Here is a 26,353-nt window from a genome sequence, read left to right as displayed (position 1 = left end):
GGAAGCCTGGATGGAATTTAAGGCAACATTTATATATTTTTAAAAAGAAATTCGCTTTGAAAACGATTCTTCTTTTGGTGGCAAAGATAAGTGGTAGCTTCCAAACTGTATTCTCTAATATAAAGACTCATAACAAATTATTTTTTCCAAAGAGAACATTAACCACTTAGGTACTATGTGCTTGTTCACATCATACCGGTTTTAAGAACCGCCTCAAAAGAAAGAAATAGCACTAATTGAATAATTGATGTTGCCTCTTTTTTTTTTTTTCAGTAATTTATTACTGAACCAGCTTGAGCCTACTTAGCTTGGATACTGAGATGTGCATATCACATAACGCTGTATACTTTCAGGCTTTCATAGAGAAAAAAAATGAAATAGGAAATCAATGTTTGATTATATAATACCTTCTAGCAATAAATTTTATAAATTCATAAAGAATTTTAGCCAAAGAAATATGAATACCCTTCCCAGAATATTAAATCTTTAAATATTAATAATTTCTAATAGTCGAACTCCAACTTCTTATGTATTAACTACATGTGAATAAACTCCATTGTCGCTGTATTAAATATTGGTATTGTATTATATAGCGTCTACCTTACTATATCCACATTTAGATATATAAATATATACTTGAAAAAATTTCTCATTACTCTTTTTAAATTCAATAGGCATGACTAAGTGTGTCCACACAAAATAAAGTGATTTCAAACTTGGTGGAAGCACTTGATAGAGCCACTAAGCTTTAGAAGAATTTGATATAAATGCTTATGATGTAGACAGGAAAATTCTATTTGTTGAGATTCAATTATATGATTTTGGAACCTTCCCATGATAACAAATATTGTCATTCGCAGCTGCCTATAGGGATACTTATAATCCTCAAACCGTAAAAGTATATTTTAGGAATTTCTCAATACTGCTGGGGAAAAAAATCAATTTTTTTTATGATGTCAATTTGATTGTAGAATTTCCAACCCTTCTTTTTTTCATTTTTATTTTTCAAGTTCTGGTGCAATCCAACAAACAAAATACTTTTAGTATATTTCCCCATTGAAACTTATCTGCCAGATTTTGAGCATGGGTAATGGCTAATTAGAATACAAATATATTATATTCTTTTCAGCATATACAACCATCAGGGAACTTCACTGTATTATTTCACAGATCCATGGGTTATATTATGAAGAGAACTAAATATATCCAATGGGAAGGAGTGGGGAAGGACCAGTGTGTTAAAGCCAATTATGTATCATACATAAAAGTGCACGTTAGCTACTTGAAAAAATTCACATTTATTTACTGTCAAACCGTGTTAAACTTTACACTGGATATTAGTGATGGGCTCATTATTAACAGGTTTACACAAAGGGATGAAAAGGAAAGCAGAATTTTGCTGAAACAATTTACATTTCATTAGAACTTTATCATAAAATAAATTAATTACTAAATATAGGCAGAAGGAATATGGAAGAGTAATATTTATGTTTTATTTTGTTTTTTAAAAAAACAGGCACCTTTTATTCACTAAAAATTTGTGAGAAGTGCCCAGTGCCCTCTCTGCCCTCTGTTCAAGAATAAATAGAGGGATGACACAATCTTTTCTAGATTTCACCACATTTGTGCAAGGCATGGCATAACTGGCTTCAAAGAATTTTCTCCCCATAAAACACACGTTCTTTTGGCAATAAGAAATTTAAATGTAAGAATAAACCTAACTTGTCAAAGCAGAACACTGTATACAGTGGAAAATAAGTGAAAAATGGGTAGAACTTACCAATGACAAAGTATAAGAAAAAACATTTCATAACATATGTGCAACCAAGAGCTTTTCACAATATTTTCGTCAAACTCTTTAAAATTATTTTAATGACAATTATATTTTAGTTGGACACAAATGTATTTATTTTACCCTAGCAATAGAACAAAATATAATTTCTTTAGCCATTTTTCATGAGAATAGTTCATTGTACAGTTGAGGAAACATATGAAATAAGGCCTGTGGCTTGATTGCTAGTGGTTAAACATGTTTTCAATCTTTGCCTTAATGTAAAAGATTTGCAGTGAACTGCAAACTGATGCAGAATATCTCTCCTGCTTTTCCAAGTCTTGTCAGGAACAGTAAGGTACAGTAAATTTGTCCCACAGGATTTTAAAGCCTACGTCTTGTATATAATACAATGCAGGCCTACAAAAATGGTGCAGCCATATTTACAAATTTAGTTCGCAAACTGCTGCAGTAAAATGGCTGGAAAGTTTTGTTTGCTTGTTTCACAATTTCTCTAAACAGCAGCAGAATCTTAAAATACCTGGTTGGCATCTCTTTTCTTTGTAACAAATAATTCATTTTAGTATACTCTGTGTATATACAAAGTTTTTGTATGTTTTATAAAAATTCACAGAACTGCAAAGGTTCAGTCATCTCGTTCACACGGGAGGAACCACAGGTCAACAGAGCCGTCTCTTCGAGCAGAGCTGGAGGGGGCTGCATCGGGCCAATGGAGTCTTTATTTACTAATGCTTGCATGTGGCCCTTGGAATTCCTTAGCTGCACTATTAAAGACTTGTCACCAGCTGCATCTGTCCTTCTCTAACATCTCCTTCGGGAATACACCCTTCTTTGTTAATGGGGATTATGTAACCATCACTATTCCCCCTGCTAATCTGGTAGCACGTCTGAAGCTGATGGCTAGCTCCAAGGTTTGGCATGCTCTTATAGTACATGTCCTCGTTCTCACTCCTCCTGGAGGGAGACAGGTCTTCTTCTATGTCGGGACTGCTCTCCTGATAGGGAGAGTCTCTAAGATTGGGCATGCTTGTATAAAGAGAGTCTCTGTTGGGGGACTGTAGATGGTCCTCAGCCTCAGCTGTCAGCTGGGAGACATAGCTGTCAGTCCCCTCGGGCTTCACTTTCTTCTGGGGTTGGTACAGAAGGGAGTGAGTCCGCTGAGGAATGAGTGGTGCCTCGAGTTCTCTGTGGTGGAGCTCCAGCCCTGGGTTGTCACCGTGCATTAAAGATGAAGCGTCTGCCACGATAGCATCATCTTCGCTGCTGCTACCTCCAATGGTGGGTTTGACCGGTAGTGTGAGCTCGAGGTTGTGAGTCTTGCTGCTGCCCCGTAGGTTGTTGTGCACTAATTCTGAAATGATCATTTTCTCAAAAGCAGTATCATTCAGACTTAGTCCACAGTCCACGACCTGCACGCTGTCATTATAGTCCCCTTTGCGCAGTGAGTAGCTGTTGTTAAAATTACCATTTAGCGGTAGAGTATCCATGGCACTTGTATCCCTGGCATTGTTCAGTGAATGTCCTGAAACAGAAAACGGGAGGTGGGGGGGGGGGTCCGTTATTGCCTCTGCTCCTTCCTCAAAAATCTTTACTTCTTTTGTACAAAACTTTTTAATGTCGTTCAGGACAAAGTTGTATTTGAAAGCTAACACTCGAAAAGTGTCAGGCTTTCCCGCATTCCCAACTGTAAACAGTGCAACCCCTTAGGTAATAGGAAAAAGTGAGAAAGAATAATACTGTTTTGCAGGGAGGGAAGATGGCATACAGAATATTACTTGATCAATTTCGGGGAGACAGTAGTTAATTGATTTTTGGTCAAATCTCTTGACTCTCTTACAAAAAAAGACTTCACTCCATGCCCTTGCATAGTTAATGCAAAGCAATTCATTATTGACATTTACATTTTAAAGTACAAAACTATGGTTTATTAAGATGAAATTAACAGAATTTGTCCTAAACAACACTAAATTAAAAAGGAATAAGTCACATACAAAAACCGAAGGCAAATGTATAACATAAACCCACATAACTGGCAAGCAACTTTTTAAACAACATTCTAACATTTCCTTTTTCTGGAGATGAAGGGGGAAAAAAAAGAATGAAAAAATGGACAGATACAAAGAATTTATGTTCAACAAAGACAGCCATCTCTCATACTGACTGGACCAAGGGCCCACAAGCACCATCCAACAACACGACAGACAGCAGGTGGAATGACTCACTTTGGACAACTCACATCATGTCTGTCTGCTCAGGCTATCTGGCCTAAGAGTAGCTGATATATAAAAGAAAGTAAAATGATTTATTGTAACATGATGAAGAATTTCTAAGTTTCTCAGCAACTTAGTCAGAGCAAGGGTTCAACAAATTAGATACCAGTAATAGCAGCCTTTTACTTTTTCATTTAATATTTCTTATTATGTTGATATTATTATTATTATTATTATTTTATTATGATTTTGGTACTAACACTCTCTCTAATAGCAATGGCCCCAGGCTCCTAATGGTCAAAGTGTTTGCCTGCAGCCCTGCAGTCTGCATCAGTCACAGTGACAGCACCGAATGAACCAGCAGTCTACTGTATGAGACTGGCCCACAGACACCATGGGCATGGAGGTTAAACGCAGAAATGTTAGAGATTTCTTAAGTATGGGTCACATAAATTAAACCAAGAATAAATATTAACTATGGAATGGGAAAAGGGTGTCAGCCTTGACTAATTTATTTTTATATCTAAAGGAATGAAAGATTGGATAAGTCTGCTGAAGGTATGAAAGGAGGTTTAGGAGGAAAAAAAATATGGTAACATGCTCTCTTTGAATCAGAGTTGTATTTTCTACAGACACATAAACATGTAAACTAAGACATCACAGAGCTTTTCAGGCAAATGGAAAAAAAATTAGAGAAAATTAAATGGTCTGCACCATGGAAAGTTAGGTTATTTATTCTCAAAATCCTAGAGAAAAAAAATCACTTATCTACAGATAGGTCTGAAAAAAAAAAGAATGAAATGATGTTATTGAAATGAAACTGACCACTGTGAGGCTGCTGCATTGTATGCAAGGCTTGGAGGAGTTTAGGAAAAAAAATTTAATTCTTGGAAAAAATAGGAAATTTCCCTTTTCAGTGCTGACTCCACTCTTAAACCTGCAGATTATCCTAGAAAACTCAATTTCATGACCAATAAATATCTGATAACTTTGATAAATTATTACTAGCAGAAAATGAGAAAATGGAGGGGGATATATTTGTTGGTGACTCAGGTTATTTTAAAAACTCTGATCCAACTTCTACATTTGAAAAACTGACAGTTCGATTTGTATCATGCTCCATGTATAACAAAATGAAGTTATGATAGTTATTTGTAAGGCTTCCTTTAGCTTGGTTGACACAATTCTCAAGCTTTATAAATTCATATATGCACCATCACAATCTTTATAAGATTCACCACTAGAAAACATTTGGTGTTTTAAATTATAGGTGATACATGGATCACTTGCTAACATGTTTCCTCTGTAGAGGTTCTATCATGTCAATTTTTTTTCTTTTCATCATTGCTTAATAAATATAAAAATATATACTGGATAATCCAAAAGGTGTTTTCTATGATATACTGCAGATTTAAGTACATCTTTGAATGGTTTTGAAGAGGCAACTTTTTTTCTGCCCAAGTTCAGGTAATTCGCTTGAAGACTTTCCACAGCCTGTAGCAAGATTACTGTGGGAATGCAGAAATAAGTCAATTATTAAGCATTCTGGTTGACAGTACCTCAGGCTTTAAAGAGCAAATTATTTCAGCATTGCGTATACTTAAGTATGGACAGTATTTGCTACAGACCTCTATTACTGACAAAAGGCAGTACAGATAGATGTACTGTTTGAATTTGGTAATATTTTAGTTGCAAATTGTGAACCACTTGCCCGCTGAGTCTACTTCATGACTGCTAGTTATGTTTTAATTGTGCCGGTTAAAAATCATGCTGAAAAAATTTACATTTGATAGGCAAAGTTAAGTTTTACTCCCATACTTGTCTCTCTGTAGGTTGCTAGAGGAAAGCATAAGGAAAGTAAGAAAAACAAGAGAATGAAAAGAGAAGCTGCAGTTACGTTAAAAAAATAATTTTAAGGAAAAAAAACAGAAACAAAGTCCTGTGTTAAATTTAGTGGCAAATATCAATCACGAATAAAGATTATATGCTAGCAGTAATTATGCAATAACTTTTATCAACATCTTGAAAATTCAGTTAATATTAAATACATATGCTTTAAAAATATAAGCTATTAGAAAACATAGTAATATAGGATGGGTTAGTGACAATCTCACCCCCTCCCCCAATTAAAAAAAAACAAAACTATAGGTATAAACTGACTAATAATATTAACTTTATTTTCAAAGTTTTTAAAAGAAAAATGAAAACTACCATAAAGCTGCACTATACTATAGTTTGGATACATCGATAATACTGGATGTAGTTTTCTATACCTAGGCATCCAAATTATCTTTATTAGCTAATTCATTCCAAAAGCAAATTAAGTCGGCAAGCTTTAGAGTCAACTGAACAGTATATCACATAGATAGGATACCTCTAAATGATATAAATCTTGAAGATGGGCTCTCGGACCATGTGATGTCAGTCCTGTAATAATATATTAAGATTTATGCCACCTGTGTCAAAAACATGGATAATTATTGGTAAATACTATCATGACTGAATTTTTACTATAATATAGTGCAGTTTTAGAAGCCTGGCATGGTCAATACCATTTTTTTTAATTGAGAAATTAAGGATGTAATAATAAACATAAGGCAATTTGAGTATTCTAGAAAAAAGGGCAAAGATCAGAGCTCTGTTTAGCAGCAAAGAAAGGCAGTTTTATTCGTAAGTATAAGCACACCTGGTGAGTTAAATACAGGAGCTGAAGGGGCATTACATACAACTGTTTCAGCGAGCAATGTGTTATAGGGGTTGTTAGTGCCGTGGGGTCGAAGAAGAGGGTTTGTTAGTAGGTAATTGCCAGTCATTCCTAAAGCAAAAAAGAAACAAAAAAGAAAAAGAAACAGAAAAGAAAAAAATACATCAGTTCTCTTATTTTAGTGTTACAGTTGCAGTAAAATACTTTTTGTATTCATCAAGGGTAGAGGACAAGTTGGCAACGGAAAATCTGTTGAAATTTTCTGACTGTATTTGAACTACTGATTTGAAGGAGAAAGGGGAGAGGGAAGTTAAATTCCAGTAATTCACAGGTGCCTTCTAAGTCCCCCAAGTAAACACCTGCTGAGGATGACATTTACTAATTTATACAAAATCACTGTTAAACAAAAATGGCAATTAAATGCACAGAGATCAACATTATGTTTCAAGATGTTACTGCTTAATATTAAAAACCAAACCACTGAGGCCCAGAAGAGGGAATCTCGAACTTTCAGAATTTACAGGTGTGGGATTATCCCTCATGAAAACATCTGTGTTAATACCAACTTTGATACAAGCAGGAGGAAAAAAACTTCAAACAGATAAAAAGTATGACATATTGCACAAAGCTTCTCTTAGTAAATGCAAGAGCACACATGCTGAGGGGGGAAAAAGAGACTGTGTATAATGAATTATTAGACCATTCACAAATTTTATATAACAAGAATTTTCATATTGTAATCTTATTTGCCAGGTTTCAAAAATGAATCATTGAATAATTCATTTCCTTTTTGATAGTCATCTTCTCAACAAAATTAAGTAAAACATCAGAGCAATGGAATAAACACACATTTCAATCATTCTAATTGATAAATTACAAACCTTTCAATTCTTATCAAACATGTTTTGCACAGCTAATGTAATTTGACTAAAAATATTTTAAAATTCAAGTTGGTTTTGATGTCATACATATTTTCTTCATTTTAAACCAAACTCTCATCAGAACGTCAACAATGAAAAATGTCCTATTTCACTGTGATAAAAATATAACATGTTATATTACCAATCAGTACATCAAAATTGAAATTACCTGGATAAATTACCTTTCCAAGGATACATACAATAGCATGATTTTTTTCATGCCACATTAAAATTTACCAAGCTTGCATCCAGGGATACGTGTGTGTACATGCACTGTGTCCTTATCTGGCTACAATGTTTTATTTGCCAGCTTATTTTAAGTAAGAACTATTTATTGTATGATAAATTTAAGGTCGTAATTGTAGATACATAGAAAATAGTAATTCAAAGAGAAAAAATGACTCTAAATTCTCATGTATTTTAATTATCTGTTTATAAAGATTTACTATAAATGTTTTTGACACTATTTACTTTTTGAAAGAAATGTAAAATAAAAAAACTGCAAATATGAATTTTCACTAGAATATTGGCACTGTTTAATGTGAATAGTAGTTATTCTAACTGCATTAATGCTTTAAGAAGAAAACTTCATAAATGTCTCAGTTGGAAAGATAAATTTATACTCACTAGGAAAACATTTTAATCCATGGCAAAGTATATTTTCAGTAATCACTTTCTCTAGCCTTACTCTGTTAATGTGGAGTTTAAAATTATATACTTTTGGCATTGCATTATTGAATAAAAAGAATTTATATGTACTTTAATAAAGGACAAAAGTTGGCACAATAGCTTTAGGAGTTTGTGATATAAACCCATTTGAGAGAAAAATTCCCCATATTTCCTCTAGAATTACTATCAATTGGCAAAAGGTACAAAATTTATATTGTAAACTCAAATTTTCCTAGTAACTGACCTTGATTAAGTGTTGAAGTGCTATTGATGTCACCTGAGATAAAAGAAGATTCAGATTGTTTTCTCACAGTGTCATTCCACATCCTTCTTATACGACTCTATCAACATAAAATAGCAAGACATATGTTATGTTAGTTTCCCCAAGCTGATCTTATTAAAGACACAAAGATTCACCCTAACAATCTGCGCAGGATTATCTGTTGGTCTTTTAAAAGAAAATGTGTGTCGATTCTGGTTTAAAAGTAAGGAAGTCTATACTGCTCTGTTGCTATTTGTTCTAATGGGTTTTAATCTTCTACTCTTAAAAAGTTTTCTTTTATTGCCTTTTTTTTTTTAACATGGAGATGACTGACTGTTCAACAAATGATTACTGAGTGCCCATGCATGACGAGCACTGTGCTGTATGAGCTTACGATATCAAATAATTATGATACGCTTCTTAAAGAAGTAAACCTCTCAAAAAAGGATGTTCACACCTAAAGAAACAGCTTGAAGAAATAAGAAGAAATTAAAACCACAATACTGAAAACGCAAGTATTTGCTACCTAGATTGTGATAATGAGGAGACAATTAGTGCATCTGAAAAGAACCTGTCTCAGTAGGCTTTCTATAAAGAAGGTTAATTAAAGATGCTGTCAAATTCTTTGTTACCTGTGTGCCAGAGGAATACCGAGCACTGGTTCTGGTAGTTGATGCCTTCACTGAACTGTGGGGGCTCTCAGTTGGAAGGCTGCCGCAGCAATATGAGTGTCTGAAGCACTTGCCATATTCTTTTCGTACCTGCATTGAATAATCAGGAGACCGAGGGATTAATATAAACATACTTGCTTCTCTCTTCCTCTAATTGAATAAGCAGTGGAGACAACCAAGATTAAGTTCCACTAATATTTTTTCTGTGGAGAAAATAAACTGAACTTATAAAATCAAGTTCAATTGAAACTGCTGAAATAGTAATCCAAAAAAAAAATATCACTGTCCACTGGAATGGCTAGTAAAATCTTTAAAATCTGATATAGTATGTGGTAATGCCTAACATTGTTATTATGCAAATGTTATTAATTCATACAATATTTTTAAAGCCTCGTTTTATCTATATACTTAGTAACCCCAATTTTATACTTCATGCTCAGAAAATAGGACAAAAAATACTATTTCCCTTGTTTAATTACATTTAATCACTCGTAATTCATTCACTGAAGTTTTCTACGCTTCATCTCCTGTTAGGTAGGTCAATACATAAACTTTTATTGGACTGTGTAGTTTTGCGAGCAATGTCTTTATAAAGACAAGACTCCTTTGGCATAAGAATAAAGGAAAAAAGTACTTTGATAATATGCCATTAATTAGGATGAAATGTTTTCTTCATTTTCTGATGTGTCTAGCTTTAACATTTAGTGTAGAGTCTGAGATGCCTATTCACTTCATTAACACACAAGGGAACTATTTATGCAATTTCCATTCACATTAATGAGTTACCCATGTAATTTCCCTTTCTCCCTGAAGCTTGGATATGTGAATAGATAAAAAAGTTATTAGGCCTAAAAGAAAGTTTAAAGTCAACTTTAAAAAGGAAGTCCAAATACTTGCCAAATAATAAGGGAACCTGGAGAGGCGGTACAAAATTGGGAGGAGTTGGGGAGAGTTCAGGATACTATGTAGCTATATTGGCATATAAACATGTTTTGTTGTGGATTAGAGCCAGACTTTGAAATTACAAGAAAGACAAGGAGATGCTGTGTAAGAAATTATCTTTTCCAGTAGGTTACAGAAAAAAAACCTCAATTTCTCTTTCCTCACAGTTCTATGTTCAGTATCTGCCAACAAAGACCATCACTGACACTCCTTGCAAAATCAGAGAATTAAAGTCACTAGATGACCTTTCAAATCTAAGTACATTTACATTTTCATCCTCTCAGCTTTATTTAATTACACCTATTTGAACAAATACCAAAGGGGTTGAACTTTCAAAGCATTTTCTTTGCCTAAATATGCTCATTCGAATAGTAAGAACCATGACTTTAATGAAATCATTTTATATCATACTCTTAACAATTCACCCTGGCAGCACCCAATAGGATGTATCCAAGACCAAGTAGAAAATATTCAAAAGAAGTGCAACGTGATGCTTTTAAAATGTTTTAGAAAGGTAGCAAAATCTCTTTGCTCGATTAACACACATAACTATGAGGAAATAATGGCGACCTCATCCTTTTTCTGCAAAGTTTATGCTTTATCTCAAAATAATTTGGCAGAAATTATGAATGTGATCATATGCATGCATACAAAATATTCATTGATAAAGAAATATATAAAAACAAAGTAATTACTAAGGTTATATCTGTATAATGTTTAGAAAGTTAAAATTCAATGTTATTAAATAACACATGATACAACAAATTTCTGCACATTTAATGACTATTAACTGCTCTGAAATGCTGTATAACCAAGACGATGGCAATCAAATGGTATTTTATCCAAATAATACCCTCCGGTGTTGGTTTTGCCTAATGCCTATATTGCTGTGAATGTACATTATCTGTCAGTACTGCACATTCCACTGTCATTATCTCAAAATTATAGCTTATTCAAAACTGATGGAAGTAACAACACTATCATCTTGTCAGGACTGAAAACATAATAGTTTTCACTTTCACAATTCTATTTCTCTGTCCAATTTAAATGACCAACTAGTAATAACAGAATAAAAAAGACTACATTAGATATGCAGACAGGGAAAGGATGATGCCTAGTGAAAGGCATGGAAATTTTAAACTTTAATAGTACTAAGCTACTCTCTTAGGTTTATGTTTTCTTGCAATAGACAAGTTTTTTATCTTCAAACATTATTTTTTGAATTAGTTTTCTTATTTCACTTAACATAAAATCAGGACAAAATAATAAAATGTGAGGTATTAAATCATTAGATTTTAGATCTATTAAAAATACTCAAAAGGTAACATTAATATTGATTTTTTTGGTATGTCTGGTGCTTTTAAATTAAGGGCATTTATCCTTATATTCAATTTTATTTTGGATTACTGAATTCTCTTTATTGAGCAAAGAACAACACTACTTATCCTTTTCTTTATCTTGTACACTCTTTGTACAAAGCATTTTTAAGACCCCACTAACATAAATATCTAGTTTATAACATTCCAAAAATGATTGGTATTGACATATTTTATATGTGACGCTTGAATTATCAGATGTGCATTACAATTAGTTTATGATTAAAAATATGATGCTAGTTAATACTATACCAGTTGTAACTTAAAATCTTCTCTATTATACTTATTATTTCCAATAAAAGAACAGCAAGCAGAGCCCCTAGCTGTTATCACTTACTTTCTTTTGGAGAGCACAGTGAAAGATGAAAATGAACAGTCCCTGGAAAGCATTAAAGATGGTGAAGAGATATGCCATCACAATAGTCTCCTCATTAATAAAAAGCAACCCAAATGACCAGGTTAGGCCAAGAAGACATAGAAGAGCAAAAGCGCCAAGCACCCAAGACCTGAAAAAATAAAGTTAATTTTATTAACAGGTTCAATCAGAGAACAACATATATCACACTTATATATTAACACATCAGTAGTAGCAGGTGACTTTCTCTATGTTCACATTCAAATTCAACAGCATTTTGGCTTTAACCTTTCATTGATTAAAGAAAGAACAACAGCATTTAGTACTGCAGCCTCCAGTGAAAACAGCAGCATCAGGTATGACCTTTTCTTACTCCAGAATAAACGAGGTATCAATACTATATTAAAAATACAAAATGTAAAACATCCCCCATGACTTTGTTGTTTTTTATGTGCATTTTGGTAAAAGAAATTAGGAGTCCTTAATTAGTTTACTCCTTTATTTTTACTCCTGTGGTGTACCCACGACACTGAATAATGTGACACATACAGAAAGGTTAAATGGCAGATAATCAGCACCTAAACTTCAGATTCTGATAAACTAATCTGAGGTGAACCTAAGGTTTTATAACTAAAGCATGAAGAAACCTAGCTGAAATGGGACAAAAACATGAGAACAACTTCAAAATAAAATAATTTTGGAGAGATTTCATCATGAATAGCTTAAGGAGAAAAGAACTGTAGAAAATAGGACGGAATGAGAAGAATTTAAAGTCAGTGCATTCCATGTCTAACTAATGATCTTACTTGATAAATGGCTTATTATCTTCATAGCTAGAAAGCATTATAAGCAGAAAAGAGAAACAAAATTATTAGACAGAATTAAAATAGAAAGTAATAAGAAAGCATTTATATATTTTATAAATTAGTCAAAATTAAGAAAGTCAAAATGCAGAGGCAAGCAATTAAAAAATAAAGGCATATTATAGTTTAAAAATACGATAGCAAATTAGATATTCCAAAATAATTATAAAAACTAAGGGCAATTCATGATATTGACGGATTTGTAAAAAATATAAATCATGCCATAAATTTGTTAATGTAGGGTTCTACCTTACCCAGGTAAGTCCGTATTATAGTAGCCATCACAAACACGGTAATTACTGGTGTAGGTGAGAAGACAGAAAGAGGAGAAGGAAGAAAAGAGAGAGATGCTAAAGATTAGCTCTCTCTCTTACCATGCAACATGCAATGAAGCTGGCACTAACCTATCTAAAACATCTAATTTTAAAAAATTACTCTTACTCTCGATCTGCCATTTTTACATTAAAAATATTTTTTCATAATTCCATTATAACTTGAATAATACCTCATCAAATTTTAAATTTAGACTCATATTTTAAAAAAAACTCTGAAAATGCTTCCGTAAGATGACTTAATGAATCGACAGCTATCAATTTTTTTGTTACTAGCGTTTTTCCAATCTTAGGATATTGCAGTTTTTATTCAACATAGAAATAAACATTTATATAATTATCATGAAAACAACAGATAATCAATCTCCAAGTTAACAAAAGCAATAGAATGTATTCTCTTAGAAAAGCAAGATTAGAAATAGAAACTGCTCAGGATCCTAAATCAAAAATTTTAACAAATTTAATATAGTTATATCAGCCATGCAAACAGGAATGTCATTTTGAAATGCATTTTATATTTAAATAAAATTGCTACAGTAATATGGAATTTCCATAATGACACTGAAACAATTTCTTGGCTCTAGGTCAAGACAAAAATTATCTAATTTTTGACCAATTTCTGTGACATGGTCACAGTGAGACTACTCAACCTTAATCAGTAAATGTTTATTCTGAATAATTTCTACAGTTGATAGAAGATATTCATGTATTCCCTGTGAAGAATATCTTTTACTTAGTTTGTCAAGCACTAAAATTAAAATACAAAATACTTACTTAATGTTTTCCAACCTGCTAGAATCTGGTTTCAAAGTGTTTGAGTGCTTCACCATTTTGCACAATGTGATCACCAGGAAAATAACATTTAGCTGTTATAACAAATAAATAAAGAATTAGCCCACCACGACCAAAGGAAAAAAATTTTTGTAAATTTATTAAATGAGTTAATGCAATTAAAATATCGATGACATGAGTATACAGTAGAGAATGATTCAATTTTAGTTTACATATGCAATGACAGAGTTAAGTCTAAATAAAAAATACTCTAGCTATATGATAGATTTTTTAATAGATCATTTGACATGAAATTGCAATCTCATTAAAGCAGTATCGTGTGGTGATGATTAAGTAAATTAGATACCTAAATTGGTTTCTTTAGCTAGAGGTACTCCAGGGCCTAAAAGCCATCTAATGGAAACACTAAAGTGAATTCCTTAGAAGGGGTACTTATATCACGTAATCATAGCGTATAATGGAAGGATTGCTGGATCTGGGATCCTAAGACTTAGTGGAGAGTATAGCTTTTGATTTTGGTTGATTAAATGAAGAGAATAAGATTTGCCCATTTGTAAGGTAACTATGAAGATCAAATGAAATAAAATATAAGAAAAATATTAGTTAGCTATATAAAGTAAGATAAGCTTAATATACATAGATATACACACATATATTTGCTATTGAACTATTATATGCCATCAGTTCTTTTTCCTAGTCACTATATTGTACGGAAGTAGGAAAATGCTGAAGGAAGTCCGTTTTTGAGTCCTTCTAAACATTCACCATGCAAAAAATTTAGGTACATTGAAAAGCCAACTGGGAAAGATGGAACCTGACATGAAATGAATGTTTGGGAGATGAACATAGGTGAAGTCAGAAGAATGGAGTTGTGTTTTGACTGAGGAGACGTGAGGTAACAGTTGGTAATCTGCATTTGCTTTTAGACCAACCGGTGGAATGCTGGACAGAGGGAAGGCAGTTCCATTTTTATGCTGTAAAAATAGAACTAACCAAGATTGGTCCTGGATTTTTTCTGACTTTTTATTTACTCCAGATTATTCCTTAAGAAAAGGCAAGACAAAAATATTTTTGTCTTTTGTGAGCTTTACATGACTTAAAGAGAGTGCAAGCCTGAACGGCAGAGTCAGAAAAAGACCCACTGTATGTGGGGACAAATACAATTTTTGGTGGCAGATAATCGACATAACTTTGTTCAGTAACATGATCATATTTACTAAGTCATAATACCATATGATAAAATGATAACATATTTTACTCATTCATCACTTCTGGTAATAAGATAAAATTATACAGGGCAGTAAATAAAATTTCCAAGTCCTTCCTAATGAGTTTAGAAACACAGTGAAGACTTTAACCTAAGCTGTTTATCAGTCATTTTGTCCACTGTGCCTTATTATTTCACTTACATGTAGAATTTCTTCTTAAGGGATAAAATGAGGTTAATGGGCATAATTTGCAAGTGTTGGCAGACAGTGTTTTATGTTAATTATTTGAGGACAAAAAAATTCTTTAACACTTAAAACTAATTTCTTAAAATAATTGTCTAGAGAAAAATACATTTGTAGAAACATTTTTCTAGTTTTACATTTGGAGGATTATTTTAGTTGGTCACAACATAAATAAATACTTACACTTTCAGAGATATTACTATGTGATACATTTAATCAACAGTCATTTTACTGATTTCACTGCTCCACACAAGAATGTGCTTACTGTATCGTTGTGGGTAAGTGAGATAATTTCTGCCTTTGAGAAATCAGAGAGATCTTTCTGACAGTAAATATTTGATTTGCTTTTTAAAAAATTATGATGCAGTATATCTCTAAATTTTTTTTAAAGCATAAGCACCAGTTTTTATTTTATGCAATAGTAATCCTTAACTAAATTTCTAAATATCCTAAGAACAAACAAACAAATAAACCTAAACTCATATAAACAGACAAAATGACTACAACTCTTAGGTAAGAAAGGCTCCATTATAGATTTAGAATTAAATGCTTTAAACCTCTCAATCCTTCTTTCTGAATGTCCTAATGAAACTACTTATTTCTTTTATTCCAAACTTCTAGACCAGGGTTGTCCCCCCACCCTGCCTATTCTTAAACAATTTCCTGAAGCATGCAGGGCCACAATTTGGTGTTCATTATTTTCTATACTGAAAGGAGATATGAATTATCCTATAAGAAATAAAATAGTAGTAGTAGGAGGAGAAGGAGAAGGAGGAGGTGGAGGAGACAGAGATAATTCCAGGAGGAAAAAAGTTATTACTTACTACAATGTATAAACTACAAAAACAAAAATGTGAATGAGAAAAAATGTGGATGTATAAAGCATTACGCTATGAAAAGAAAATGAGAAAAAATGAGAAATCTTGGGGATGGACCCATGAAAACATACTTTCCAATTAAGAAAATCATGTAAAAATCAGTTATTTAAGAATAACATTTTCCAATAAAACTGAAATAAAACTGAAATCTACTATACAAAAACAGAATTAAAGCTAAATACTATACAAAGACATTTCTTTCTTATTAAGACTAAGGACTAAGCAAGTCGAATGTGCCACAGATAACATATCTCATTTAACCCATAAAAAACAGACTGTTAGGCGCATCTTCCCTTCCTCTCTCCTTACTCTACAAAGATTTTTAACATTATATATGTGTTTAGTTTCTTTTCTGGTTCCAAACATAATACATTCACAATACGCAAGGTTCAGAAAACACAGAAAATTATGATGGGGGGTGGTCAGAAGGAGAAATTCCATAAGCTTATCTCCAGAGGGAGTAGCAAGCATCTCTTAGCCATTTTAAAAATCTGCAATGCTAGGTATCTTACCAAAGATTACTCTGTTGCTATAATGTCAGTGTTGAGATTCAATATACTATGGTCTGGCTCCACAGACCACAGTCTTCCCAAATAAAATTAACCAATTTATTCTGGGTGAAAAAATTAGGAGACTTCTAACACAGCAAAAATATACTAGTTTTATATTTTTAAAAAGGTTCCACTTCTATAGAGGGTAATCCAACTTATAAATCACTCAAATGATGACTTGAAGATAAATAATAAATTAATGTATAAAATACAGCCTCAAACAAATCTTGAGTAACATGAACTGTGCTCGTCAAAAAACTTCTACCTGATGGATTTGCCAAAATAACTAATCCTCCACTTCCTTTGCAAAACACTACCATCCCATGATCAGTAAATGGCAAAAATACCCACACACTTCTACCCCCACTAGTCAAACTGTATATTTAACAGTTTGTTGTGTTTTTTCAAACCTGTCTGGGTTATACTCATAGCTAAATGTCACATAAACCCATAAAAGCAGAGTGCGAAATAAAAGGCTGTTGTTTCTAATATTCTTAATATGAAATGTTTCTAAAAGACATTTTAAAAGTCAGTCTCTTTAAAACCAACGAAAAATACCAGAAAAACAATCATAAATCCACAGGACATTGACTCAGATGGTTTCGCAACTGTCTACGAATTCTCCAATTTAAATTGGAGAATAAATTTAAATTGGGAAATTGGAAAGATGAAAATAAAAATTATAGTTAATGCACGAATATTTAGACCCCAAGAAATTTATAGTTAAATCCACCACTAATTTAGCCTTTGAAATATGACTTGTAGATAGACAAATAATGAAGCAATAATATCTTTACTAGGACAAAATGCCATCATTTCAAGTCAAAGTAATTATGAAAAAAGGCATGCAAGACATTATAAATCATAAGATGGCAAAAAAAAGGCCAAGATATTTTCCCCCAATTCCACATTTAAAAAAAGTCACTAATACATTTTTTTTTTTACTATTTTTATTATAGAAATGAAAAAATATATCTATATCATTTAGGTACTAAACATTTTAATATGCTACCACTGTCAATATATGACAGTGGAATATTTTCTGGACTTAAACAGAACATATATTACTGGAAGTATAAACAAAATTTTATTAATGTGGTTTTAGAGTTTTTTCCGAATGTTTAAAAATTATAAATGCTAATTTGTTTTCAGAGAATAAATGTTATAATTTTTTTCAGGAGATAATATACTCTGATAAGAATCATGATTTTCTAGAGTAAAATACTTTAACAGATTCCACCCCCCCGCCCCTTTCTTCTGCTCCTTGTTCTCTTAAAATATAACTGGAAATCAGAACAACAAATAGGGAAACAGAAACATCTTTGGTAAAGTCTATTGTCAAATATACTCACTCGAGGACTAACTAGGTTAATTCCAAATGAAACACTTACTATAATTCTAAGTTCTTTCTTTGATTTTTCTCATGACATAAATGGCTCTTTCCAGCCATACATACACTCTGTGCCTTTTTTGGGGGGTGTGGGTGAGGCGGGGGGGTGGTGTTAGAGTAAATTTTCTTTTCTCTCTCTTTTATTTCTTCCTAATTTAGTTCATGCCTTTGGTATGCATTTAAAAATTAATCACAACCATCAAACATGGAATTTTCCCTATTTATTATAAGGCAGGCAAAAAGATAAGGGGAAAAGAATATCTCTGTCCAACTGTTGCTCTTCCCCTTTTAATTCCAGGGCAGCCACTTTCACTCTCTTATTCTTTGTTTTCTTTCTAGCATAAATACTACTTGAGCTTAAACATAGCATTTTGGGATAGGTTGAAAGGTGTTATGCATCAATGAGAAAGGAAAAAGATGAAGTTACAGCTATGTACACAAAGAGTTTTCTAAACCTGGTTAGTCCATCATTCACATAAAAACCCCCACTAAGACAGGTTAATACGATTGTGTTGCACGTTTAGGCTCAGCAGCCTAAAGGCCCACACTAGTGATTAATTCTGGAGATGAGGCAACTCATCTGGGAATTAATCAGATTTTAACTCTGCTCTTTCTCTCTGTCTATGTGTGCTCACGCATGTGCACAAGTAAATAGGTATATAGACATCTCAGTAGAATTCTATGTGAAGGAATGACAGCAAATTCAGAAGAAAAAAAAACTTTGCTATTTAGCTAAAACAAAGTAAATTGCCAAATGGGGGATTCTTTCTCTTCCAATGACAAATTATACTCTTTTACCTATTTCAAAACAATTTCATAAATTATTGTTTAATAATCCTCCAGTATAATTTCCTAATGAAATTCATCACTACTTAATGATATTGCATAGCTAAAATCATAACCCATACTGGTGACATGATAATACAGAGAAGTTTAAAAACAGAAAGAGGTTCCACAGATTAATGGAATGCACAGTTTGTGTTACAGCCATCAACCGGCTCAATTGAATCACATCCGCCTGAGCTTAGCAGCTTAAAATTCATTCCACAGCTTGCAGTGCTGACATGGATATGATAAGACAGAAGAACAGAAACACCACTCTGAAGTAACCTAACTGAACTGCACATGTTCTGACCCTTTTTGTCCTCCCTGGAGCTTTTGCTACCTGGCAAATGCCACTCTAAAACTGCACTTGTATCTCCAGATCTTTGCTGTTAGCCAAGCAGAAACCTATTTCTCTCAGGGACTAGCAGGCAGAGAGGTGTTCTCTGAAGAAGACTTCTAAATGAGTGTGTGAGCTGAACTCTTACTGAACTGAATTAATTATTAACGATGCAGATGGAGCTGTCCAAATGATAAGAATAGCTCCTGACGTGTCATGATCCAAGCTTTCATTAAACCATTTCAGGCATACTAATGGTTTCCCACTGCTCATTACTTACAAGCACTTTTCTCATAGATATAATAACTCTAGTGGCCTGTAGGCAAGACATTCAATAGAAATACAGAAGTAGGAAGTTTTATCTTCCATAGCATGTTATTTTTCTTCACAGAACATTATATAAAATGTACACTTATTTAATATTACTAAGTTAAATGGTTTCAATTCAGGAAAGCTGGAAATGGAAAACTTGTTATGAGCATACTCCTGAGAAGTATAGTACACTATATAATTTATATTACTAAGATTTGAATCTAAAATGACTTTTAAATGTCCTATGTCACTACAAGGATATATGTCAGTATATATACTAATGTTCAACAAACATGTACGGTACAATCATATCGTATCTCAATTTAGGTTACATGCAAGATAATGTTTCACACTCTATACCACTCTTTGTCTCTCTGTGCTGGGACAATTAGAGGGCAAAGCAATTGCAAGAGAAGAATTACTCCCAGGACCTGTACTGTGATTGCTACCTGCTGTTTTGTTTTGTTTTAAGTTGGGAACACTGTTCCCAGAAGCCCTTCACATCTCAACTTAAATGATTTGGTAGAGGATAATAATGACGCCGTAAATGAGCGATGTAATAAAATGTCCTTTACCTATTTTCTTACTGGAAGCTGAGTATATGTGAATATTAACTCCTTTTTGCCAAGTGAACTGTTTTTCAACACTCTAAAGTCAGTATGTATGTTTAGAGATAGAAAAAAATAAAACTGCAGTACAACAGAAGTACACATAATACTTTTAAGACCAACTACCCCTAAAATAGTTTTTACAATTTTCAAAATATTAATATGGTTGGCCAGAGAGGGAGAAAGAAACCGGTGACTTTAAGGCTCATGCCTCCTCATGTCAGCTTTTTGTCTTATAATTCGAGGTAGGCTTAGCCCATGTTAACATAAGTAAACCAAGAACAAAAACTAGGACAATTATCTGGACTGAATAATTCTGATGAGAAATGAGCTTTCTAGGAACACTTAAGAATGTTTTACTAATTTGATTCATTGCCATTCATCTCCAATTTTCATTTTGCTTTGTATAAGTGTAAAAAAATTCATTTTAATGATGAAAGTACATATGCTTGAAGTAGTTTTAAGTTTCCTCGAACTGCTAAAATTTTTCTCAATTTTATGAAACACTAGAAAACTACAGAAATATCCTAATAACCTCATTTGTGTCACTTTTTAAAGGGAAGAAAAACCTTAAATAGTAATAAAAAGCTACAGGCAATATTTAAACTTGCTTGTGTTTCCTTTTCAATCTTATAATGGTCAATAACACCTATTTGTAAAACATAATGCTAAAACTGAGTGAAAAGTTTTAAATACTGAAATCTATTTTAGCTACATTGTTTTAACTATATTTCAAATATTCAACTAACAATAGAAGTTAAAATATACCTTAATGTCATCATACTTAAATTACATCAAAAATTTTTAAAATAAAAGTTTCTTAAAAACCAATATTTTTGTTTGGTATTTTAAGTCTTAAAAAAGGAATTTTATTTCTAATGAGTTAATAATTGATTTATTATACATTCAGTAATCTAAGCTGAAAACATCTTTTTGTGCTCTAAAAAGAACTTAGGGTGTGGACATTTATTTAAAACTACTAAATTACTATGTGGAAATTAAGAGAATAAATATTAAGCTAATGTTCTTTCACTTCCACACAACATTCATTTAATTCATAAATGCTACACAGGCTTAGCACAGGACTGATATTAAAAATTTTAGAGACATATCTTCCTGAATTAAAACTCTTAGCAAAAAACTCTACTACTTAAAAACAAAATATGCTATCGCCTCAGTTATTCCTTTCTAATTATCAAACTAATCTCAAATCATGTAATGTTAACATGGCTTATACATGAGTCTATTTTTTAAGAATATGACATGACATTTTATCAAACTAAAAAAAAAAAGAAGTACTTTTTAGAGAGAGCATTTCAGAAAAAGTACTAATTACCACTTGTATGAACTCTCAATAATGGTACAACATTTAAAATATACTACATAATTTTATACTATAAGCTAGATGTGTTCATAATCTTTGAATTCACTGATAAATTAACAATAAAACAAATTTCCCTTTTTCAATTGCACTGCTAAAGCAGCAAGCTAAAAGTAAGGGGAAAATAGAAGTGGCTTACCAGAATAATGAAGGTAACAGGTCCAATGAAACTCCATATAAAATAGTTATCAACATGAAGCCAGCAACTATTTTGGGGGGGGGAAAAAAAAAGAATATGTATTAAGTAGCTTCATGGATCCTCAACATCAAAAGGAAAACAATTTAAAAAATCTAACAAAACTACCTTCGCATTTGCCTTTGAAAACTCATTTATTATAGGCAAGAATAATTTGATTAATTCTGAGTTGGCTTTGACTTAAAGAATAGTAATTTATTTACTTCAACCTACTGGTTTTCATTTCAGGTTTTAAGTTCGATAAAGGCATAATTATGCTTGTATGGGGAAAATAATAAACCCCAACACACCCTAATCCCTAATTCTTAAGACCTCTGACTTTACTAAGAAAAATTTGAAACTCAATGTTCCAAATTTGTCTCATCATTTTAAAGTTCTTATCTTCAATTTTTGCCTTTCAGGTCTATATGTGAGCTAAAGTGTTTAACCCTATGGAACATAAAAGACAAAAAAAATGTGTTTACATGTTATGTTTGTTGCAAAACTGTATAGCATAAATTTAATACCTCAACTGGGAATGGATGAATACTAGAAAAAAATCAAAGCATAGACTCATACAGTATTAGAGTAAATGATGCATAAACTTATTAAGACAGATTTTACTTAGTGGTTCATTTTTCATATAACACTGAATCCCCACTGAATTTCTTTTATTTGTCTTTCATCATCTGTACAGTCAAAAAGCTTTCTTTAGTCCAAAGAATCTTTATATAACTAATTTTATCAAAGGAAAAAATAAACAGAATTGGAAGGCAAATTCATGCCTCTAGCAAATAAAATCCTTAGAAACATAGCTATGTCTACCTTCTGTCACTTTCCATAAATATCTATATTTTTATAAATAAAAGACAGTGACTCATTTTAATCCTTTCAAACTGCCTGATGAAATATTATCAAAGTAAAACATATGGGAAGGAATGTGCTACTGTCACAACTCAGAATGAGAGTTAGCTAGAGGGTCGGCTGCACAAAGAGAGCTAATGAAGCATTAGCTTAAAACTGAGTAGTTAAACCTGTCAGATGCTTTAAGTTCAGAAGAATTTTTACTTAATATCTTTCTAAGGCCAAAAAGTTATTTACTTTTTCAATTTGTTTCAGGTCAATCTTTTGTGTTAAAAAGAAAGTCCATAATTTAGAATCTGCCTCGCCAGAGTACAAATCCTCTGAACCTAGAAAATTACAAAAGACTTGATTGTAATTTGTGCACGGCATGCCCATTCTCTTACCAATAAGGCTTTCAGAGGCTATTTTAGTCTGTCAGGGAACCTCACTGACAGCTAACAGGCTTTAAAAAATTATTCACTTGAAAAACACTCAGGTCGCTTGCAATTACTTACGCTTTTTCTGTTCCATAGCTCTTATAGTCAATAGCAGCTGAGACTCCAACCACTGTGGCAGGAAACAAGTAACCAGCAACATAGTAATATTTCTTCCTTGAATATTCACTTTCGAAAACTTCAACTAACATTAGATAGAGCTGCACACCTTCTAAGCACATCCAAGCAAAAGCAGCCAAAAAGAAAAAGTGTAAAAGTCCTGCAAATATTGGGCATGCAATCTATAAAGGAAAAGAACAAAAAAAAGAGAACACATGAATAAAAACAGTCCACTCCAAAACTGCAAAACAGTCGCTGATAGTGCTCACTATTGTCTTTAAAATATATCATTATTTAAAGTACTGCTTGTTTAGATGAAAACAAATTGTAAACACCACCAAATTTGAAGAGTTTAATGCTTATAGAGTATATTGCCAGGTATGCTAGAAATTTTAACACTCTAAGACATTATTATTTTTAGTGAAATTTTGTGCAAATAAAAAAACATATCTTAATTTCTCTTCTAGAATTAGCTATTATCAAATCTGAATATTCTACTTGTAGATGATCTGTTCTGTTAAGTCTTTAGAATGGTTGTTTCCAGATATTTTATTTCTATTTTTTTCTGTAAGAGAATTTTTGAAATTTGCTTTAATTACAGATATCATAGGCTCTAATTACATAACATGATTTTCCCGTCAGTCATATGTAGAGCACTCTTAAATTAACCCTGGTGCAGATGAATATAGGGTGAACAATTAACTAATGATTAAGTTCTGTTTCTAACATTAAGACCTCATGATGAATAAAATGCTCAAAATATGAAGAAATAATCACTGGTCAGAATGACTATGTGAGCAAAGTGAAAATTGTAGTAATAGGATCTTTTCATTTCAGTATCCTCACCATTCTTCTATTCAAATTAACAACCCAGAAAAATACAACTGTACCTTAATACAAAAAGTGAATTAACTCATAATAACTTTTCTTAATGACTGGGCTTTTATCACAGATTATCCTTCAATAATTGCCATGTCAATTCTATTAAATTACAAAGTAAAATATTACTATCAGCATATGAGTGGATTCACACTTGTTATAATAATTTTCAGAAATCCAAGGTCAATAAACTAAAAGGAGTACTTACCATGTATTTTGTCTTATCAATGCCTATTAGAAAAATAAATTCAGCAATGAAAAGGTTGATACAAAGGTTCTTGTGAATAGTATTACGGTCACTCTGTAGACCACGGAAAAAGCAGAAGGTGAAGATGCAGATAGCCAGACAAACAAGGGAGATGACAATTCCCACCCAGGTGATGACTTTAAGGAGTAATTCATGAACTCCATCTTTGTACTAAAAATAAAAACATATGAGGAACATTAGTATTCTTGTATTACGTCACCTAAAGGTAAGACAACTTTCACATGTAATAGCTCATCTTTCAATACTAAACTCTCAGAAAATTCATGTGTATTCAAAGAGTGCTCAATACTAAAAAGATATTTTGATCATATAACAGAGTTCAATATTATCTTATCAGCTTTTATATCCAAACAGTGCAAGAGCCCAATTACTTCAAAGTAACGACTGAAATAATTATCTACATAAACAGAGAAACTATATAATACAATAAAAGATAGTTATTAAAAATAACTGGCATTTTAATGACTTCTCAGGCTAACACATAAGTCAAATTTTAAGTATTAAATTTCTCCTTTGGTTTTTATATTATATTTATATACTGAGTCAAGTACACGACATGACTCAGTATATAAATATAATATAAAAACCAATGCTACATTCCTTAAAATATTTTTATCTTCTGGCTTTCATTCTCTTACTCACAAAAAGGAATACTAAGAAACATTCCAGAAATCATTCAGACCTTTCAATAACTGTAGTTTTGTAGTGTGCAAAATGGTTAGGAACCTTAAAGTAATGGTTTTTATGAGATTCAAACATTCAAGATAAGGAAGGCAGGTTAAGCATTAGAGCCCTCTTTTGTATGACCTATAGCTTCTCAATCCCTGACCACCTCTGCCAAACATCTGTCCAAGGAGAAAAACTTAGAATAAAGTCTGTAAAGCACATGGTTTTGAGAAGTAACAATAAATATAGTGGAAGGCTTCCTAAAATACATGGACAGTATAGAAAAAATTAGAAATCCACATTACTTTGTTTGCTTTTTACTTACGATAAGCACCCAAAAAAGGGACTATTACACAAGCTGTTTTGAATCTCTGAGGTTTTTCTCTGCTACTAATTAGAAGTGCAAATACTTACTGCAATTTCCCTGTGGGCCATGAGAATTGCAAAATTTGTTAGGTGGCTGCATGCACACGTTGTACGAGTTTTATTAGTGTCAACCAGCTTGCAGCCCTGGGTAGACCAATATCCCATCATAGTTCTCTCTGAGTAGTTCCAGAAGGAGCAGTTTGCATTGAAATAATTGTCAGGCTGGGAAATAAAATGACAAGATAAAATTAGGATTTCACACTCTAAGATGGCAATCGCAATTGTTTAATATGTGTAAAAGGTAATTTAGATTAAACTTTGCATGTTTCGGACTATAAAGTTTTTCATCAGCAAAACTGTAGACTATGTTATACAAGGCAGATATCTAACTTAAAGGGGCTTTATAGTCCGAAACACTCTAAAGAGTACTCTAAATTACCAAAGACCTATTTGATACAATTACAATTTCCATCTTATGATTTTACATACTGATGGTAATTAGAATCATTTCTTTCTCTTTTCTGACAAAATTAGAGCCATGAATTTGTCCTGAGAAAAAAATTCTATGAAGACCAAGTGTTTTAGAATCCATTTTTGGCTCATTTTTGTTCACAGGTTAGCAATGTCAAGATTCTCAGAAGAGTCCATTGACTGCGGCCACACAAATTTATTTTCCTTTGCCAATTCTGGAGAACTACTTGGCTATCTGTGGGCACTTATTCACTCTACTTATAACAACTGTCAAAATTCTGCAGACAAACTTGCATTCTAAGGCACAGTAGAGAAATCACATGGATTCAGTCCCAGTTTTTTTAAAAAACATAGTGTTTGATAATTGTGGCAAATATGATCACTAAAAGCAAAAACAAAAAACAAAAACCAATCTCCCCAAAACAAACAAACACCCCAAAACAAACTGCCAGACTAAAAAGGTGGAATCTTATCAGTTAATACTCACCCATCTTGATGCTAAGAGTTAAT

General features: G+C 32.5%; 1 protein-coding gene across 1 annotated transcript in view; it reads right to left on the bottom strand.

Moving 5' to 3' along the window:
* Positions 1–1,279: 1,279 nt before the first annotated feature.
* Positions 1,280–26,353, bottom strand: part of ADGRL2 (adhesion G protein-coupled receptor L2) — a 180,719-nt gene continuing 155,645 nt past the window's right edge. Inside the window, exons 13-21 of the mRNA XM_025052092.1 lie at positions 25,421–25,594; positions 24,281–24,490; positions 23,155–23,375; positions 21,761–21,827; positions 13,871–13,962; positions 11,884–12,052; positions 9,190–9,318; positions 8,540–8,636; positions 1,280–3,314 (exon numbers count right to left, since the gene is read on the bottom strand). Coding sequence (XP_024907860.1) covers positions 2,560–3,314; positions 8,540–8,636; positions 9,190–9,318; positions 11,884–12,052; positions 13,871–13,962; positions 21,761–21,827; positions 23,155–23,375; positions 24,281–24,490; positions 25,421–25,594 — 1,914 coding nt within the window. The 3' untranslated portion in view covers positions 1,280–2,559. The remainder of the gene's footprint in view (positions 3,315–8,539; positions 8,637–9,189; positions 9,319–11,883; positions 12,053–13,870; positions 13,963–21,760; positions 21,828–23,154; positions 23,376–24,280; positions 24,491–25,420; positions 25,595–26,353) is intronic.

The sequence above is a fragment of the Pteropus alecto genome, unplaced genomic scaffold (assembly GCF_000325575.1).
Source record: "Pteropus alecto unplaced genomic scaffold, ASM32557v1 scaffold25, whole genome shotgun sequence".
In the NCBI taxonomy this organism is placed as follows: Eukaryota; Metazoa; Chordata; class Mammalia; order Chiroptera; family Pteropodidae; genus Pteropus; species Pteropus alecto.
This window is presented reverse-complemented; position numbering and strand designations above follow the sequence as displayed.